The sequence below is a fragment of the Nycticebus coucang genome, chromosome 16 (genome assembly GCF_027406575.1).
Source record: "Nycticebus coucang isolate mNycCou1 chromosome 16, mNycCou1.pri, whole genome shotgun sequence".
In the NCBI taxonomy this organism is placed as follows: domain Eukaryota; kingdom Metazoa; phylum Chordata; class Mammalia; order Primates; family Lorisidae; genus Nycticebus; species Nycticebus coucang.
Genome location: NC_069795.1, coordinates 86,908,100 through 86,927,588, shown reverse-complemented (window position 1 = coordinate 86,927,588; position 19,489 = coordinate 86,908,100). Strand labels below are relative to the sequence as shown.

Here is a 19,489-nt window from a genome sequence, read left to right as displayed (position 1 = left end):
TGTTTTGGGTGGTGCCCGTAGCTCAGTGGGTAGGGCACCGGCTGCACACACAGAGGCTGGCAGAGTTCAAAGTCAGCTAAAACAACAATGACAACTGCAGCAACAACAACAACAACAAAAATAGGCAGGCGTTGTGGTGGACGCCTGTAGTCCTAGCTACTTGGGAGGCTGAGGCAAGAGAATCGCTTAAGCCCAAGAGTTTGAGGTTGCTGTGAGCTGTGATGCCACAGCACTTTACCCAGGGTGACAGCTTGAGACTCTGTCTCAAAAAGACAATAAATAAATAAATAAATAAAATAAAGAAGCCTGTGTTTTTAGAGCAGCACATGATCAAGAGCAATGATCAAGGTCTTGTCTAGGGTAAATAATACAAAAATAGATCATGAAGTCCCCATACACCACTGCTGAAATTTGATCTAACTTTAAAGCAATATAAGCTTCTTCCACACAATAAGGGCAAACTCTGCACTAATGTTTATCAAAAACCAATTATATCTTCAGGTTTAGCTCCGTTGAAGAGATTTTTAAAAATATACCTTTCCTATGTCAGAGCCAAGGTAAAAAGGAAGTGGGTCTCTAGAATCCCTGGACCAGAAAGAGCTCTAAGAAGCCAGTGGGTATGAGCACATCCAAGTCACAGGGTTTGAGATTATGGGTCCATGGGGGTTGTTCCATCCCTTCCATTGCTGGGACGTCCATCTTAGGTGGCTTGAAGTTGCTGGATCTTTAGCCATCAAGTGGCCTCGGATCAGTTCCATTGGAGAGGGTTTCTGGGTTCCTCGGTAGGTCTGGGTGGCAAAACTTCCTGAATCATACTTCTGGAAGGATCGTGGTCCTGAGAAGCTCCATTTGTCTGGTGGGTTTTGTCCTTATTCCCACTTCCAGAATCCATGGTGCTAGGATTTGGGCCAGGTAAAGCTGCGGAAGAACCGGAAGTGAAGCAGCCTCTGGGCCTACGCTTGGGTGAAGAATGAGAGGTGCTGGTTGGGGAGGACTAGGCTGACGCAGGCTGCTTGTCTGCTTTTGTCATCTCTCCACTCTGTGGCTTTAATTGTGGAGTGCTTCTGCCACTCGAAGGCACTTGGTCTCCTTGGTGGTGAGGCCCTTATGGGGTGTGTAGCCAGCATCTCTCAGCCTTGCCTGTTACTCAAAATTCTAAACGCTCTTCTGGGTCTGCTTATGATCAGAGAATTCATGATGCCGTAGGTAGCTTTAGCCTTCACCACTGGGACCTTATCTGTACTGTCAATGGCCGATGTCAGAGTCACGGCAGGGGAGGATACACTGGCCTCTCCTCCCACCTTGGCGAGGTGCTGATACTTGCCCTCTGGAATATCCAATGGAGGAGGAGTCATGGGACATCTCGCCTAGAGGCCCACTAGGCTCAAGAACACAGTGAAATTATGTGGCGATCACGCTGACAGATGTTAATGAGGAACATTGTCCAGCTGCCACAAATTAGCAAAACTTCCCAGCAAAGCTCCATCCAGAGGTTCTGTTCTCCCGCTGCTGCCGCCAAGCTGCCTGCAGCCTGAAGTCCCACTGAGGACCCACATCTCCTGAGAGTTGTGGTCCAATTTGGACCCAAGTTATGGTAGGTGACAGTGGAGGTCTCTGGTCAGACCAGGACACACTGGCTGCCAGGCCAGCCAGCAGCCTTGGTGAAAAAGCCTAGGGTTTTATTTTTTGATGGAACCTTGGCTGGGGTGAGCTGTATGAGGGAACTGATAATAAAAGTCTGGCATTTGTTTTAAATTACCCCAGGAGTACAGTGGTGGCTGCGAGTAAAGATTAGTAGCAAGGGACAGGGTTCCTCTTCTGGAGGAGGCAGCACCTGGTTTTCTTTTCTCTCTTCCAGGGGTAGTGTGTGCTGTAGCCTGGGGAGAGGTTGCAGGAAGGAGGGGTGGGCGTGCTGCTTGGGAGAATGCTGTGTTAATTCCAGCCTCTCTGTAGCCAATGTGCTCCCTTCCCTTTGCTTTGGTCTTTGCTGTGGTGAGGCTGGGGGCAGAGCCTGCCGGGGCCAGGGCTGTGGTGGAGAGTGGACATTATGTATGAGGGGGATCCTGGGATGTAAGGAGCCTACTTGTCACCAGGCATTTGTCAGATAGGAAGGCAGAGTTTTCTATAAATGTCTGTCTGAAGGCGTCAAAGTTGACAATGGTAGCAAATGGCCCTGATTTCCCTTTGCTGTGGCTCTGTTAGTTCTGAGTTCAGAGTTCTCCTTATCTGTTCCACCAGGCTGGTTCTGGTCAGGGACCACTACCCCGTACATGGTGCTGACTCAGCCCCCCGCAAAGTTCTGTCCCCCAGGCTCTTAGACAACTTCTGGGGAAATGCACTCGGGCGTTTCTGAGGACCTCATTATCTTCTCCATCAGTGCCTGCCTGGCTGGGAAAGGATTTAGTATCTGGTAAGAGCCTGCGTCTCACATAATTGGGTCAGGCAGGAATGAAAGCTCACTTATCTTCAGGGCTTTGGTCTGTAGTCCCCACTGTCACCCACCATTGCAGTCAGGTAAACACTTGGAAACAGTTGCAGCTTCTTAGATGCTGAATCTCTCTCATGGCTTCCACTCCCTCCCTTCTCAGATTCACTAGCGGTTAAGTTTCTTGATGCTTATCACATTTCTGATCTTTGCTGCACCTCTGAGCAAAATAGTAACTGTCAAACATGTCTATAAAACTATTAATATTTTGACCCATGCCAGCTCCCACTTGATAGAGTTCAGAGGAGCCGGGGCATTGACTCTGTGAGGCCTGTGGTCATGACAGCACTCAGCTCCGAATTACAGGCACTTTACTGTGAAGTCTGTAGCACATAGTACAAGCTCAATAATTATGAGCCCAAACAAACTTATAACATCTGTCATTAAGTTGTCACGACAACCCTGCAGAAGCAAACTTTTTGGCATTATTATCCACACTTTCCACTGAAGACACAAGGCTCACAGAAGTTGATGAACTGGCCTAAGCCCATGTTAACTTGACAGGTACAAAAGCCGGGATGAGAATGTAGGTTTTTGACATGACAGCTGAGTGAGCTCTTTCTCCGAAACCAAAGCTTCTCAAACTACTGGTGGCAAAGAACTGGGTTTTTCCCCAATTTGTCATGCCTCGATAGTTTTTTTAAAATACAATAAAGATGGATTCTAGGAGAATGAAATGAAAAGAAGGGCATTCACAATCTGAGCCACACTTTATAAATTACTCTTAAACGTGTAATCAATTTCTGCCCCTTTCTCACCCTATACGTGCAAAGCTTCCTCGGGCCAACGCTTCACAGCTCTCTTTTTGAGTAGCACTGTCCTCTGCTACCTGTTTCTCAGAGTGTGGTGTATAAACTTGACCCCTTGCTTCTGAATTAATTACCTGGAGGTGGTTGTGAAATGCAGATTTCCATTCCCCCTCACAGTCCCCCACCTCCACCCATCAGATTACTTGAATGAGAATGTTTCAGACAGATTCAGGAACCTACATTTTAATAAGCAGTTTTAAAAATTCTGATGTGCTCTGAGAGTCAGTGTGCCCTGTGATGCTGTGTCCCCTCCATGGAGAGTAGACGAGAGGGTAAGTAGTGAAGTGAGTATGATGTTTTATTTCAGCCACCCTATTTCTGAACTGCCTTTGTTTTTTTTAAAATCATTTTCAAAGGCTTCCTTTGTAGAGAAACTCACCGACAGAACCTGCTTTCTGAACTCATTTTAGCGCACTGCAGCAAACATGCATTGCGTGCATGCTGTGGGCTGGGCAGATCGGAACAGACCACAAGATACCAACAACCCGTGGAGACTGAGTGTAGGCAGAACAAAGCGCAGTCCTCAGGGCATTTCTGTGCACCAGTTGGTATAACCAGTGAGCTGGAGAAAATCAGAAGTGTAGGTTTAAGAAGCCAGGTGGGGACATGCATGGAGGAGTAAGGAGTGACCAGCTGCTAGTGGCCTGAACACAGTGAAGAGCAAGCATTGGCCACTTGGTTAGCAACACACAGGTCATGGACTTTGACAAGAGCAGGTTCGTGAGATGGGGAAGCTTGGTTGGGGTGGGTACAAGGGAGAATGGGAAAACAAAAAGTGAAAGTGTTTACTATAGACACTACTTCCCGGGGTTTTATAGTCAAAGAAAGAGAAATCGGGCAGGGGCTGGGAGAAGGAATGAGGTCAAGAAGTTCAGGGGGAATGGCGGGGAAATGAACTTTATTTAGAATTCATATAATGACTGCTTATGTGACTTTGGTAAAGTAATATGTCTTTTTCAGTTAATTCCTTTAAAAAACAAATAATTGTCTATCCTAACTTTTTTCTTCGAACTCTTTTAAACTGTCCCCATTCCCAACAATATTGTCATCTGTGAACAAAGGAGTTTATAAATCTCTCTTTTTCTCAAATAGCTTAATTTGAATACATCTTTAAAAATGGCATTGCCTTTTCTAGTATTTGCTTCACATACTCTTCTGATCAAGTTATTTTAAAGTAGATTTCTCATCTTGCCTCTTCATATTCATAGGACTTATTAAAAAATATATAAGCATATCATTATTACACCTAACAAAATTAACAGAGATTTCATAATATTATATAATACCCAATTTATATTCCAATATCTCTATTTATGCCTAAAAGTGTTTTGTTCAAATTAAGATTCAGACAGGGTCTATGTATTGCATGTTGTTATTATGTCTTTTAAGCCATGGGTTTTTCATGCCCATTGCCTTGTTAGTGAAACCAATTCAGTTGTCTTATAAGAAGTCCTACTTTCTGGATTTTTGTGATAACTTCCTTACGGTGCTTTTTAACTTGTTCTTCTTTCTTTGGTATTTCCTAAAGACAAATTGTATATTAAGGCTTGATAATAGTCAAATTAGACATTTGGGGCAACAATTTTTCTTTTTCTTTCTTTCTTTTTCTTTTTTTTTGAGACAGGGTCTTACTATGTTGCCCTTGGTACAGTGCTATGGCATCACAGCTCACAGCAATCTCATACTCTTGGGCTTAAGTGATTCTCTTGCCTCAGCCTTCCAAGTAGCTGGGACTATAGACACCCACCACAATGCTGGCTATTTTTTTTTGTTGTAGTTGTCATTGTTGTTTAGCAGGCCAGGGCTGAGTTTGAACCCGCCAGCTCCAGTGTACGTGGCCAGCACTTTAACCGCTGAGCTATGGACGCTGAGCCTGGGCAACAATTTTTCATAGGTGGTCCTATGTACTTCCTATTGCCCCCTCATCAGAAGGCGCAGACAGTCTTATAGGGGTCAGGTGGTGACTGCCTGAATCACAGGCTTTCTTTTTGTTTTTTAAGATAGGAGAACAGCAGCATGTCTATCAGCCAAATGGGAATAATCTTTGAGAGAGCAATACTTAACTTGGTGCAGAAGAAAATAGGAGCTTTCCTAGAATAGTTTCCTTAAGCAGACAAGAGTGTGTAGGGTCTAGTGGACAAGTGTTGGTTAGTTCATTTATAGTGACAAGAGACGTATGGGCTTAAATGAAGATAAAGTGGGCTGTGTTGGGGACTTCAGGAAGTTCCAATCTGGTAGCTTCTGTTTTCTTCATGAACAAGTCACATATTCATCAGGGGAGAGTGAAATTGAAAGGAGGAAGTCAAGTGGTAGTTGAATGGTAGGGAGATGATCAGACTGAGAGGGTAGCATGTGATTGCTGAGGAGTGTTAAGGACCTACTGGCACCCAGTGATCATTCACTAGAAGTGAAATCAGTAGGCATTGTGGTGTGATTTTCTCTAGCCATGTTCAGTTGCACGGTTGCAGGTGGGTAGCAGGACAGAGAGTTGAATTTAAGCAAGATTGGATTTTAGCCCACCACATGTGATGAGAAGAGGGCAAGGGATTCATTTAAATGACCATGGAATTTAAGCTGAGTAGGAAGAGAAGTAAGGCTATGAGGGAAGTGGGGAACAGTGAACAGGTGGTATGATTAATCACAGAAGCTTGTTGGGGTTGGGGTACTAGTTGGAATAAGTTGGAGAGACAGGAGCAGCGATTCGAGAGGGGCCGACTAAAATCAAGATGATGGAGGGGAGCATATATTTTGGAACTTACCAAGATCCGAGACATGACCCTGGGAGTGAGTGGCTGAGGTCACTGTCCTTGGGACTAAGGAGATCAAAGAACAATGAAGGCAGAGGACTGGGCTTTCCTATCTGTAGACATTAATGTTGATCTGTAAGTTACGACAGAAATAATATTGAGGAGAGTTACAGTAAGCCAGGAGTTAAAATATCTAAGGCAGCGGTTCTCAACCTTCCTAATGTTGCGACCCTTTAATACAGTTCCTCATGTTGTGGTAACCCCCAACCATAAAATTATTTTTGTTGCTACTTCGTAACTGTAATTTTGCTACTGTTATGAATCATAATGTAAATATCTGATATGCAGGATGCATTTTCATTGTTACAAAGGGGTCGCGACCCACAGGTTGAGAACTGCTGATCTGAGGAGTAAAGAGGAGTTTCCTAGGTGGGAGTGAAGACGGTCTTGGCAAGGGGTCAAGGGGTCTGGGGTAGTTGGTAGTGTCACCCGCACAGGGTTGCTGCAAAGAGGGGAAATGAGCCCATGCACGTGAAGTTCTTAACGTTGAGCCTGACAAAGAGCATGAGCTCAACAAGTGGTAGAGATTCTCCGTTGGAGTCAGTGCAGCTCTGGAGAATAGAGCTTAAACCACCAGGTTTATTTTTATAGGAAATTGGTTTCCCTTAATTTTAGGATCTTTCTGAGAGGGAGAGCTACTCCCACAGCCACTTGCCATCTGGGGAGGTGGTAAATTCCCTGGCATTCAGTACAGACAAGTGAACATCTGTAGTGACAGGGCTGGGAAGGGGATGCCAGCAATCAAAGGTGATGGGTAGGGTTGGGTGGGGGTGATTCTAGAATTCAAAGGCCACTGGTTGGGGCAGGATAGTGTTAGGAGCTGGCTTCATTCTTTCATTCAGACATGACTGAGCAGTTTCTAGTTATGGCCCAGAGCCTGGCTAGATGCAGGGGACCAGAGATATGTTTTAAATTCTCAATCTGGTCAGGATGGGCCTGCAGACTGATAAATGTTGTCTAGTCTGCTGAGGGCAGAATAGGAACTGTGGGGTCATATTGATCTCTGTGGGGCCAAGAAAGGTTTCAGAGTCAAGGGCACCTGAGCTGATATTGGAGGCTGGGTGAGTGTGGCCCTGATGGAAACAGGGTAAGAAAAGGCATTCCTAGCAGAAAGACCATCACACGTAGAGCTACAAAGGCATGAAAAAGCCTGGGACATTTGGAGTGCCACTTGACTAAATCTGGTCTGCTTATTGATCTTTTCTGCCTCAGTTTCCCCATTTGTATAATGGTGCTAGTAATGGTACCCACAGAGGATGAGGTGGTCAGGAGTAAATACTGTGTAAAATATTTGTCACAGAGCTTGTTGCAATCCCTTTAGGTTCATTGTCTTACTTGATTCTATAAATAACCCATGAAATAGGACCTGTTATTATTCTCATTTTAAGATAAAGAAGTGCTAAGTCTTGAGATTGATTAACTTGCCGAAGGTTGAATACCTGCTCAGAGGCAGAGTTAGTGCCCTTGCCTTGATCAGTCTGATTCTAAAGCTTGTATTCTTAACAATCAGTGCTTAGCACATAGCTAGTACTAAATAAATGGTAGCTATTATTGTTGTGATTACTGAAGTCTTTCACCCAGAACGTTGGGGGTTCTGTTACCACTTGTGTATCTGGTTGAAGATCACCAGTGTTACTGTCTCATCAGCAGCAGTGACTATTTTTGAAAGGCCCTCATCACCTATGGTAGATCTAGATAAGACAGTTGCAGCACTTTTGTTTCAGCAGGTTGTGGTTTTTTGCAAATTAAAAACGGGGAGTGATTTTTATCTTCTTAGAGGGCAAGTCTTTCCCAGCAAATGCAGTTGACATGAGGGAGAAAGAGCTGGGGGTCAGTGCACTCTTCTGATGTCTGTGGGTTGAACTCAAATGAAAGTCCTGTGTCCTAGCAGCTCCCGCACTGGGAGATGGCAGGGAATCCGCATTTATAGGCAAGAGCTGTCAAGCAAAGGTCGATGACTGCCCGCAGCCTTCCGTGTAGGGGGCCAAGAAGGAGCCTCTTGCATCGGGGATGCCTGAGATAAGAGCTAGCAACCTTCCCACCATTATTTTTCCAGCAAATATTTGTTGAGTGCCTACTATGTGCCAAGGCTCATCTAGCATCTAGAGATACTCACTGGAGATGGAAGCTCCTACTCCTGGAGCTTACGTTTTTAGTAGACAGGGAAAGACAGCAATCAAATACCAATATGAATGCATACATAATTAAAAATGTTCATGCCACAGGGGAAACTCACACCACGAAAAGAGAGATAGATATCAGAGATATTTTCTGATTTTCCAAGGAGGCTGCGTAGGAACCAGTTCTTCCCTGAACTGCTAAGAAGAGCCTGGAATTTTTTGATAAGGAAAGAATGGCATTTCTCACTCTTGCCTTGGAGCTTATGCCTGGAGCCTGCCTACCTGCCTCCTGGTCCTGGAAAGCTGGGGTTCTCCTAATCTGAACTCCTAAGCTTCAACAGAGGATTTTCCCCTCGTTTGTAGGGTAAAGCCAGCATGGCCAGGTGCTTCCTTTTGGTTCTGGGAATGCTAGATCTCTTAGGACAGGGCTCAAGGCCAACCCGATATGATGCAAATTGATACACAAGGTTGAAATGTATTTTCAGTATCGTCCCCCCTAGTTTTGCCTTAATTATTCAGCTAACATAACAAAGGAAGTCATACTGATGAAAGTGAATCAGTTTGCTGACTAACTGCTTTCAGGTCTCAACCATTTACATTCTAGATATTTGGACATGTATAACTTTTAGTCACTCTGTTGTGTGTACAGGTAACATTTTCTTTTTTGCTTTTCTTATAATATTTTAAGGGTTTTCTTCTCTATTGCTATATAAATTCATACACAATTATATATTTTTTCTCAGATGGATGTACCATAGTTTAGCTTTTTCTCTATTGCTGGAAGCTTAGATGTTAACAGATTTTCACCAATATGAATAAATTTGAAATGAAAAACTTTTCTTTCTTGTACATATGACATATTGCTTTATGGAACTCACATTACTTATTTTCTTAATCCTCTTTCAATTCTTACCACAACTATGTAAGGTATGGAATCATTTTACGTCTGACAAAACTGAAGTATATAATCTCTTTTATTTTTTAGAATTATTTATTTATTCACTCTTTAAACTTGGTCAATAGTCATAAGCTTTTAATTCTATGTCTTGAATACTTTCTGGAAAGGTGAAATTAATTTACATTTCTCTTTTGAATGCATACTGATTTCACTGCAATCTGTCCAGCAAGGAGTGTTAATCATTTTGAAAATTGTGACCAATATAAATTCTGCAAACCAATATCTTGTTATTCTAACTGCCTCTCTCACACCTCTCTAAAGATTAACCATAATATCATATGCTTGTTAACTGTGTTTTTTATTTTGTGATTTGTCTGTTCATGCCAATTGCTTCTTTATTTGGGGAGGCTTATTAATCCTGTTTATACCATGACTCTTGTTTTCCTTCTTATTGTAGTTATGATGCTTTTCATTGTATAGAAGTTGGAATTTTCTTGCAAGTGAATGTGTTAAACTTTTTTCTTTACTATTTTTCTACACTGCATCAAAAGAAGAAAGAGCTGAAAAAGACAGAATGATAGATTTAGCTTTCTTTATTCATGTTTTTCATATTTTTTCAAACTTAAAGAATAATGCATGCACATTTTAGTAATTTTAGAATATAAATAACATAAAGTTCTAGAAAGTGAAAACACCTATCAGTGTACCATCCAGGGCACATTTTTTTCTAATATTTTCTCTTTTCATGTGCATTTTTCAATGCACTTTTTTTCCTGAATTTGTATTCACAGTTTTATAACCCTTTTTATCAGTTAAAATTCTACTGATTAAACTTTTACATATCATTAAATATTGTTTGAAAATAAATATTTTTAAAAAATATGTCTGGAGTTTATTTTGGGATGAACCTAATTGTGCTCTTTATCTGCAAGCCAGAGAAGATTGAACCATTGTTCTTCCTGGGTGGGTCAGCTGGAACCTGCTTTATCTTTCTAGTCATTCTTAGTTGGCATCTGTCTATTTCTGGGCTCTCTGTGCTGTTCACAGATCCAAAGCATTACACCTGTAATAGGCTCTTCTGTCTTTTCTGAGCCCTCAGTGCTCCCCAGATTGAGTCACAGCCCAGGATTGCAGAAGCACTATCCATCTTATTAATGTTTAACCCTACCTCTCCTGGAAAACAGCTCTCACCTTCCCTCTTTCTTTTTTTGCCTTTGCAGATGTTTTTTGATCATCCTGAGAAAAATGAGCCTTGGCCTCTAGGCCCAATAAAGCAAGTTTCCCTCCCATGGAGCACAGTGATAGTTCCTGAGGACCTGGAGGGAGATTAGCCAGAAGCAGGTAAGGAGCACCTAGGGGAGGGGCTAGAAAAGGGGTTCATTCCAGAATAAAAAATGAAGTGGTAGAGTGTGCTGCCCAGGAGTTTCAGGATCTCCGTGTTTGGTTCTGGCTTTGCTGTCTTCTTTATGGTTTTTGTTGATTTGTTTGTTTTTGTAAGTCCTTTTTGACTACCAAGTCAATGAGGGGGATTGGGGAGGGAGATAGGTAGTTGTCCATTTCTGTAAGCTACAATTCTAAGATGAGAGTTTTTCTGTAATTCATTCAACCATCTGTAAGCACTGCCTATGTTCCAGGCACTACAGCTGGTACTGAGAATGTTGTGATGAGTGGATCAGGACAAGATTCTTCACTTTGAGCATTTCTTCCTGCTGGCTCGGTGTTGGCTTGGTCTCTGCAGGTGCTAATGTGAATTGTCATATTCTTCCTCTGGAAGCCTCATTGTGGTTGTAGGGATTTGTTGATACAGTCTTATCTGTTCAGTAATCCTTTATTGACTACCTACTCTGTTTCAGATATGTGCTGAGGACTGGGGCTTCAGAAATGAAGCCAGGAGTTCTTAGGAGTGAGGTCAGGCATGAACAGCAAACATTACGAAGCACTGGTTGCCAGCAGCAGGGAGTAGGGATAGTGCTAAAGGGGAGGTGATCTCCACCAACCTGCAGAAGCAGAAAGATAATGCTGTCGGAGCTAACAGGCAGATGGACCAGGGGAGAGAACGCAGCCGGGCACATACCTGGAGGCTGAAGAAACACATCTGGTGTGATTGGAAAATTCGAAGCATGGTGTATTTTTCCAAAGAATTTGTGGAGACAAACTCACTACTATTTTTCCTCATTTAGGCTGGTTTAGGTGAAACTTCTTCCGTCCCTGTGTCCTTAGAGCAGCTTGGGAGATGAGAAAGGCGTCTTGTAGTGCTAGGTGCTTGTGAGCAGAAACTCCAGCCACCTGGTAGACTTGGAGCCTCAACCGAGGGTGGTGCCTAGGTAACCCGTGAGCTCTGATATGGAGTTTTCACGTGGAGTTTCAGCCACTCACAGCCACGAAGAGGAACAGGCTGTGAAGGCTGAGGCCATCTGGTGATTGTGGGACAGTTGTTGGGCCTGGCTGTTTGGGGGTACTCTTCTTTCCTGAGAAACCCCTGCCTTGGAGAATAGGTGCTGGGCAGCCCCTCCCTGTGCCTTACCCTGGTGCTGAATCAGGCCCCTCCCTCCAGCTCTTTCACTCAGACATGTAAAAGTCAAGTTGCAAGTCCACTATTTCCAAATCACTAGTGCAAGTTTGAAAATTACTTATATTTCTAAAATGTCACTGTCTTCAGCTATCAATAGAGCTCATAAAATCTGTTCTGCTTATTTCCCAGAGCATAGTGGGTTCCTGAGACCTGATTAATGAGAAAGGGCCTCCCAAGTGGCACAGTGGTGATGGTTGGCACAGAGCTGGTGGTGGAGGTGGCTGTCTGCAACTGTCTGACAGATCGAGTTGCCTCTCTAGGGACCCTGATTTCTGAGTCCTCTTGGGTTAACACTGACTTTTCATTGCCACTCATCACAGATCCTATCTTTTAGTGGAAAAACCATGAACTTTTATAGTCAGACAGACCTGGCTTGGAATCCTGGTTCTGACACTGATTAGCTAGTGACCTTGGAGAAACCCTGCCAACCTTGCTAATCCCCATTCTCTTCATTTCCTAACATAGGATTTTTCCATATCTCAACCATAGTGTTATGGTAAAACTCAAGGGAGAGTCCAGGTGGAGGGCCACCTGGTGGCAGGCCCTCCTCCCATGCTGCTTCCCCTCTCCTCTGGTTCTCCTTCAGCTGTCCTGTGGCCATGTGAGTAGCTGTGGTGGGGATCTGTGCTAATTGAATTCCTTGGTTTTCTAATAATACAACAATACCCTACCTCCCATGTCATGATTTTATGTCTGAATTTTTCTTCCTCTATGTACATTTCACTCCTTCCAAAATTTTAGCAGCCCAGGGTGGGAACCCATCATCCCCAGAGCCACTGCTTCCTCAGGTCTGGGAGACAGGCAAGTGCCACTTCAGTTGGTAGTGACAGTGGGCTCCAAGAATTGTCTGGATGCCAGTTAATGAAAGAGTCTCAGACGCAGAGCCTGAGCAAAGACTGATGCGTGATAGCTGGTACTGCACTCTGCCATCTTCCACTGCTACGTCAACCCCACAAAGGCCCTTGTGCCGAGGGGCTGTGCTCCTCCATTCAGATACCTCCTGTGCCTTTCTGCTTACCTGTTGCAAGTGAATCAGCATCATTTTCTTATGTGGTGCTCCCAACACTCTGTACACAGGACAGGACAGAGATAGATGTGATTATTCTACAGAAACTTAGGGGTAGGAATGTGAAGTGACTTGCCCAGGGTCAACAACAATGAGAACAAGAACCCAGCCTTTGTCAATACCCAGCCCCGTATTCTACTACCTTGTCCCAGACATCCTTAGGGGTAGGCTCTGTGGGCAGGGATTTTGGACCCCTAATGCAAAACCCTGGTGGCAGTTGCTTTGACTCATTATAGCAAATAAACCTAGTGGTTGAGGAAAGAATGTAATGTTTTCTAAAAGATGCAGACATTGTTTGAGTTCAAAGTGCTTCCAACTTCCATTCAGTTACACAATAAATTCTGGGAAAACAAAGTGGGTCTTTACCCAGATAGAAAGAGAGCTATTCAGTTGCTATTTGCTTAGTAAAATCTATTTCCCAGAACTTTCAGCAGTTCTGCACATGATGTAACGGAAAGGATGTGGGTTACAGAATCAAGTGTGCTCAGATTTGAACTCTGTGATCTTGGGCACTGAGAGACACAAGTTGCCCATCTGTGACAATGGAGATGGTACCTAACACCTCGTGGCTAGCAGTGGCCAAGGCCCTTCTGCACGGCTCAGGAGATGCCCTTTATATTAGACTATGGTATACACAGTGCTCTGCGGAGTGTGCCTCATGGTGGCCCTGGTTATGGTGAAATAAAATAAAATAAAAATCTATTTCTTTAATTGGCTACATCTGCTATTTTACCCAGATTTCCTACCCTCTATCATGAGGTGAGTCACCTTCCTGTCTCAGTAGTGCTTTGGGGAGGGGGGGGTACTGCACAAGATTAAATATTATATTGTGAATCTAAGGCTTAGTCTTCTTCTCATGCAAGAGTCCAACGTCACAGCCCTTAGAGAGATGCACTGCACATCTTGGGTATCATGCATGGCGAGAGAGCCTTTTCTAGCTATGTTAAAAGAATGCTAGACCACTTAAGATGTTAGAGAGTTTGGGTTCTGTGATGTAGACAGGGCAATCTGCTCTTCCTTTGTATTCTTTTCTCGCGCATGCGTGCCTTTATATAATGGTTTAAGGCTCTAGGAACCAAATGATGTCTAAGATGTGGTTTCCGATTTCAAGAACCTGAGTGCAGTCAGGGAGGTAGAGCAGGGCAACAAGACACTAAGATTCAGGCTATAAAAATTAATGGTGGAAAGACATAGAAAGTGTTCATGGCTCAGAGAGGGGAAGAAGGGAGTGTCTGAGGGAATGCTCTCTGCATTCAAAGCCCACACTGAGGCTGGAGGTTTTGAGAGCTGCTTAGGATTGCCCAGCTGGCGGGAGGTGGACCAGGGCTGGAATTCAAGCCTCCTCACTCAAAGTCTGTCGCTTGGGCCATTGCCCCAACCTCAGGATTTTCTTTACATCATTTGTTTTCCTTGTCCCACTTTTTTAAGGCTTGTTTTCCTGCTAAGAACGAAGTGGCTTCCCTGAACACATCTTCATTATGATTCATACCAACCTGAAGAAAAAATTCAGCTGCTGTGTCCTGGCTTTTCTCCTATTTGCAGTCATCTGTGTATGGAAGGAAAAGAAGAAAGGGAGTTACTATAATTCCTCTAAATTTCAAGCCAAGGGATTGCAGGCATTAAAGTGTCTGGAGAAACCGGCCGCAGGGTCCGAGTCCCAGTCTGCATCCTTGAGCAGCACCCAGGACCCCCACAGAGGCAGCCAGGCCCCCAGCAGCCTCAGGGGCCCAGCCAAGGCTAAAAGAGAGGCCTCCTTCCAGGTGTGGAACAAGGACAGCTCTTCCAAAAACCTTATCCCCAGGCTGCAGAAGATCTGGAAGAACTATCTCAACATGAACAAGTACAAAGTGTCCTATAAGGGGCCTGGGCCAGGTGTCAAGTTCAGTGCGGAGGCCCTGCGCTGTCACCTCCGGGACCACGTGAATGTGTCCATGGTGGAGGCCACAGATTTTCCCTTCAACACCTCCCTGTGGGAGGGTTACCTGCCCAAGGAGAACATTAGGACCAAGGCTGGGCCTTGGGGCAGGTGCGCTGTTGTCTCTTCAGCGGGATCTCTGAAGTCCTCCCAGCTGGGCCAAGAAATAGGTACGTTCTGGGGTGTTAAGTTTCTCTGAACAGCCAGTGCTCATTAGGACTAGCTGGGCATATGGATGGTACAGGTGTCAAGTGGCCCAAGTGTGGCTTGGTAGACCAGTGGATCAGGCCCAGGGCTGTGTCCTCAGAGTCAGAAGTAACATCAGGGCAGCTGAACGATGGGAATCCAGGTGTCTGGCATCTTTATCAATTAGAATAGCTATTTTTTCCTTCTATTTTTAGTTGCCATGTAATAATTGTACATATGTATGGTATACAGAGTGGTATTTCAATACATGTATTCGACATACAATGGTCAAATCAAAGTAATTAGGATATTCCAGCCCCACATACATTTATCATGTCTTTCTGTTGGGAACAGAATCATTTTATGTTTATCTGTTTTAAATATGAGTGTTCTGCGGAAGACTTCGTTTGAAAGGAGTTCCACCACTACCATAAGCAAAAAGCTACAATTGACCTTTGCAGATATTTGAAGCATAGATCTCAACTTCATTTTCAGGTTCTGAAATTCCATTATTTAATTGAGTAATGGAATACTCTTTTGGTCTCAACCGCCTGGGAAATTTTCAACTAGAAAAGCTTTAATTAGGGCAGGAGTTCGTAACTTGGAGGCTGTCAACCAACTTTAAGGAGCTCAGGAATCCCTAAAACACATGCAAATGTGTGTGTGTGTGTGTGCATTTTTTTTTTTTTCCAGTAAGGGAGTTCATAGATTGCATTTGATTCTCAGGGATCTGTGACCTAAAAAAAGGTTTAAGAGTCACTGGTCAAAATATATTAATTTGCTTTTCTTGAAACCCTTTGCAGTTAATAAAGATAGAAAGTCTATCCGTATTTGTAAACATGTACCCTAGAGAGCTATAGATTTGCTTATATTTCCCTCATTTTGAGAGAATGTGTTTAAATTGTGTTTCTTTCCCGTGAAATAAATCAGGGAGAGAAAGCAAAGCACAGGAAACCTTTCTTCTCTGTCAGGCGGAGGTACTGGAGCAGGTGAGGTCATATGTCTCCTTTTTTATTTCCTTCATATAACTGCCAGGAAAAATGGCCTGAAACCAAACACAGGCTCTCAAAGAAGAAAAGTAGACCCAAGTTGGATTCTCTAGAGCAGAAACAAGTGGTGAGATCACATTTTCTACCTCCCCAAATAGGCAGTCCCTAACCAGTAAAAACTGCCAAGATGGCCAGCACCACCCCAATGTTTGCCTCTTTGGTTTCTTTTCGACTTCAATTTCTAGGAACTAAATGTGTTCGGTTTTTATTCATCCATAATGGAACTAGATTTCTTTTTTTCCCCATTTTTGCTGCATAAAGGAAAGATTTTGAATATCTCAGGTGTTAGCTGACCCTCTTTCTTCATGTGAAGTTATCGGTCGAAGTTGGAGGCAGAGGCTGAGATCTCATGCACTCCTTAAAGGAAAACAATCTTTTTCTCTAGACTGCAATTATAACTTCAAACAAGTATTTTCCGTGGAAGGACCTTGATCCTGAGATACAATAAAAATTGCGTGCTAGACTTCAGCTGCTCTATTTTTCATGGGGCATATCCTCTGGGAGTTTTAACAAATATTTTAAGTCATTCACTCATTTATTCTTTTATTTATTCATAGATTCACCAACAATACAAAATAGGAGCTTACAGTACAAAGGGGAAAGGGAAGGGGGAAGGGAAAGGCCCTTTATTGAAGCCTCTGAGTTCCAGGCAGCATGCCAGAACCCCGCTGCATCCGGAATTTGTGGAGCCCATTCCCAACTATTGAACATATCAGATGGTTTCAAAGTGTTCACTCTTACAAATAGTACTGCTAACAAAGTTTTTGTGCAGACAGCTTAAGTGATCACTACTGCCCTTCGGTGGGGGAAATATCCTCAGAAATGGAGCTAAAAGACTCAAACAAGAGAAATTTTATGGCAATTTTTTCATTCCTTGTGAGATTGTTTATCAGAGAGATTGTAATCACATACTGTGCCTCCATCAGTCCCACAGATCAGCACATGGACTCAGTAACTTTCAGCTATTTGTGATAGTTTACTTACACATGGAGAGGATCTTAGATGTGTTAGCAATGCTTATTGTGCACCTGCTGTGTGCCTAACATGCCTTACTTTATAATCCTCCTAGCAGACCTGTAAGGAGGTAATATTACTCTCATTCTGCTGATGAGCTAACTGTGAAGGCTGGAGGGATTTAGCAGCTGGTTAACAGCAGCTTGGGGTTTGATTTGAAGACCCCCCAGACCTGACCTCTCTGCTCCTGTGCCTCATAATGACTGTAGCTTCATAATACAATTAGTACCATTTATCCCTTGTTAAAAAAATCCTTTGATATTCTTGTCCATTTGTTCTCCTAGAGGAAAAGAGAAGAACATTCTGAGTTGAGGTGAAGGCAAGAAGTGAAGGCTGCAGGGGGAAAAGCACAGAGTATGTCTGGGTGTCACAGTAACCCTATTTAGCTGGGACATGGGGCTGAGTGTGTGGATAGTGGCGAGGGAGAAGACCAGAAAGGTAGTGACTGATCAGCGCCTACAGAATGTTGACAGTCACAATAAAGACTTTGGGTTCCATTCTGAGAGCCCTAGAAGGTTTCTGAGCAACAGAGTGATGAAATCGTGTGTGTTTTGGAGAGATTTCTCATTTGGCTGAGTTTCCTTCTGCACGGGGACTACTACATAATCTCTCCAGGGATTCTCTCAGGGACTATTGCCACATCCAGGCGAGAAGTGCCAGACCAGTGGTCATGGTGGTGGAGAGAAAGGGCCGTATTTGTCTCTGACACAAAAGAGACAGAACTTAGAGTCTGACCAAAAGTGACCTTGAGTGAGTGGCAAGCCCCAGGGTTTCTGACCTGAGACTAGGCCATATTGCACCACCAGGGAGCATGCTTCTGGAGGAGGGCAGATTCCATTCTGGATGTACCGAGCCTGAAGTGTTTATGGATTTCTCTGGGTAGACACCTTTGAGTTAGATATTTGATTCTGGAGAAGGATCCAGTCTGGAGATCAGCTATAGGAGTCTTTTGTATTAAGGTGAAGTGACAGTTTTAATCCAAGGAAGAGGACTGATAAGAAAACCCAAAAAGGGTTTACATTTAAAGGTCAGGAAAGAACAGAAGATAGGCAGGAAAATTCAGAAGGGCTGCAGAAGGGGTGGAGAACCAGGTGTGTACCATATGATGGAAGGCAAAGAGGGATGGGGTTTGTGGGATAGTAGCTGTTGACATCAGAGTCTGCAGAGGTGGGATGGGTTTGGAGCACAATGAGGACAGAGAAGACTCCCTTGCATCGAATAGCTTAGAGAACATGATCAGTTATACCAGGGGTCTTGAAAAGGGCTGGATAATAAATATTTTAGGTTTTGAAGGCCATACAATGTCTGTCACAACTATTCAACTCTGCTGTTATAGTGTAAAAACAATCATAGCCAGCAGTAAATGATCAGCCAGGGAAAAATAAATCAGCCAGGGAAACTGATTGCAGCCAGAGAACACTCAAGTGTCAAGACCCCAGTGAAGGCCGAGCACGGTGGCTCTTGCCTACTATCCCAGAAATTTGGGAGCCCAAGGCGAGTAGATCCCTTGAGCTCAGGAGTTCAAGACTAGCCTGAGCTAGAGGGAGATCCCATCTCTACACAGAAGAGAAAAAACAGCCAGGTGTTGTGGTGGGCACCTGTAGCCCCAGCTATAGCTACCTGTGGATCTATGTTCTAATAGAACTTTATTTATATAAATAAGGGGTGCCGAGATTTGGCCTGCAGGCCATAGTTTTCTAGCCCTGATCTATAGTATGTTTATTTTTCCCAACCGGAATCAGACTGTAGTCATCCATAAATGGTTATATGACTCAATAAGCAATTTGAAAACATATGTATATTTAGTGATAAATTGTGATAAAATTTCTTTCTTCGTAATTTCTACCCATTTAGAGTTACTATGCTTGGAGGCAAAGGATTTTGATGTGTTTATGAATTTACTAACTTGAGCTGATTCTGTTGATTTTAGGCATGCAATTATGTCATCTGTATATAGTGATGGGTTATAATTCCTTTTCTAATTTGTATCTTTTTCTGAGCTTTCATTATAAGTTAGAGAGAGGTAGTGGCCCCTCTTTTCTGCCACCTTCCCTTTTGCTGGTCTTGTTTGATGAAGACTCAGTAGCTGTGGGTTTCTCTTGTTGATTTCCTAGAGGCCCATTAGACTTTGAAAGTTCTTCAACCTTCAATTAGCAAAAGTGGTTCAACAAACAGGATCCTATCCCCTTTCTAATGAGGCCAAGTCAGTGGCCTGCTTTAAAATTTTCCTCTTTTCAAAAAATTGATACAAAATAGTTGTATATATTTTGGGGGTACTTGTGACATTTTGATACATGTATACAACATGTAATGATCAAATCAGGGTAGTTAAGATATCCATTGTCTCAAAAAGTTTTCTCCTTTGATTTTTTTTTTAACTCTTAGAATCAAATCCAAACTTCATACCTGGGCCTCCCTGGTCCTGTATAACCTGATTCCTGCCGACCTCTTTAATAGCATCACTGATTTTCTTTTCTTTTTTTATTTTATTTTATTTTATTTTTTATTGTTGGGGATTCAATGAGGGTACAATAAGCCAGGTTACACTGATTGCAACTGTTAGGTAAA

At 43.3% G+C, this 19,489-nt stretch overlaps 1 protein-coding gene and 1 pseudogene across 7 annotated transcripts in view; one reads left to right on the top strand and one right to left on the bottom strand.

Annotated features, from left to right (window-relative positions):
* ST6GAL1 (ST6 beta-galactoside alpha-2,6-sialyltransferase 1) overlaps positions 1 to 19,489 on the top strand; it is a 129,229-nt gene that overhangs the window by 80,656 nt on the left and 29,084 nt on the right. The window contains exons 1-5 of one of the 7 annotated variants that reach the window (XM_053564903.1): positions 3,794 to 4,010; positions 10,340 to 10,460; positions 10,973 to 11,217; positions 12,157 to 12,292; positions 14,186 to 14,842. In XM_053564903.1, coding sequence (XP_053420878.1) covers positions 14,236 to 14,842 — 607 coding nt within the window. In that variant the 5' untranslated portion in view covers positions 3,794 to 4,010; positions 10,340 to 10,460; positions 10,973 to 11,217; positions 12,157 to 12,292; positions 14,186 to 14,235. Of the gene's footprint in view, positions 1 to 3,793; positions 4,011 to 10,339; positions 10,461 to 10,972; positions 11,218 to 12,156; positions 12,293 to 14,185; positions 14,843 to 19,489 lie in introns of those variants that run through there. The other 6 variants (XM_053564899.1, XM_053564901.1, XM_053564900.1 and 3 more) reach the window with 6 other exon arrangements.
* LOC128567480 (putative monooxygenase p33MONOX) lies at positions 577 to 1,355 on the bottom strand (annotated as a pseudogene).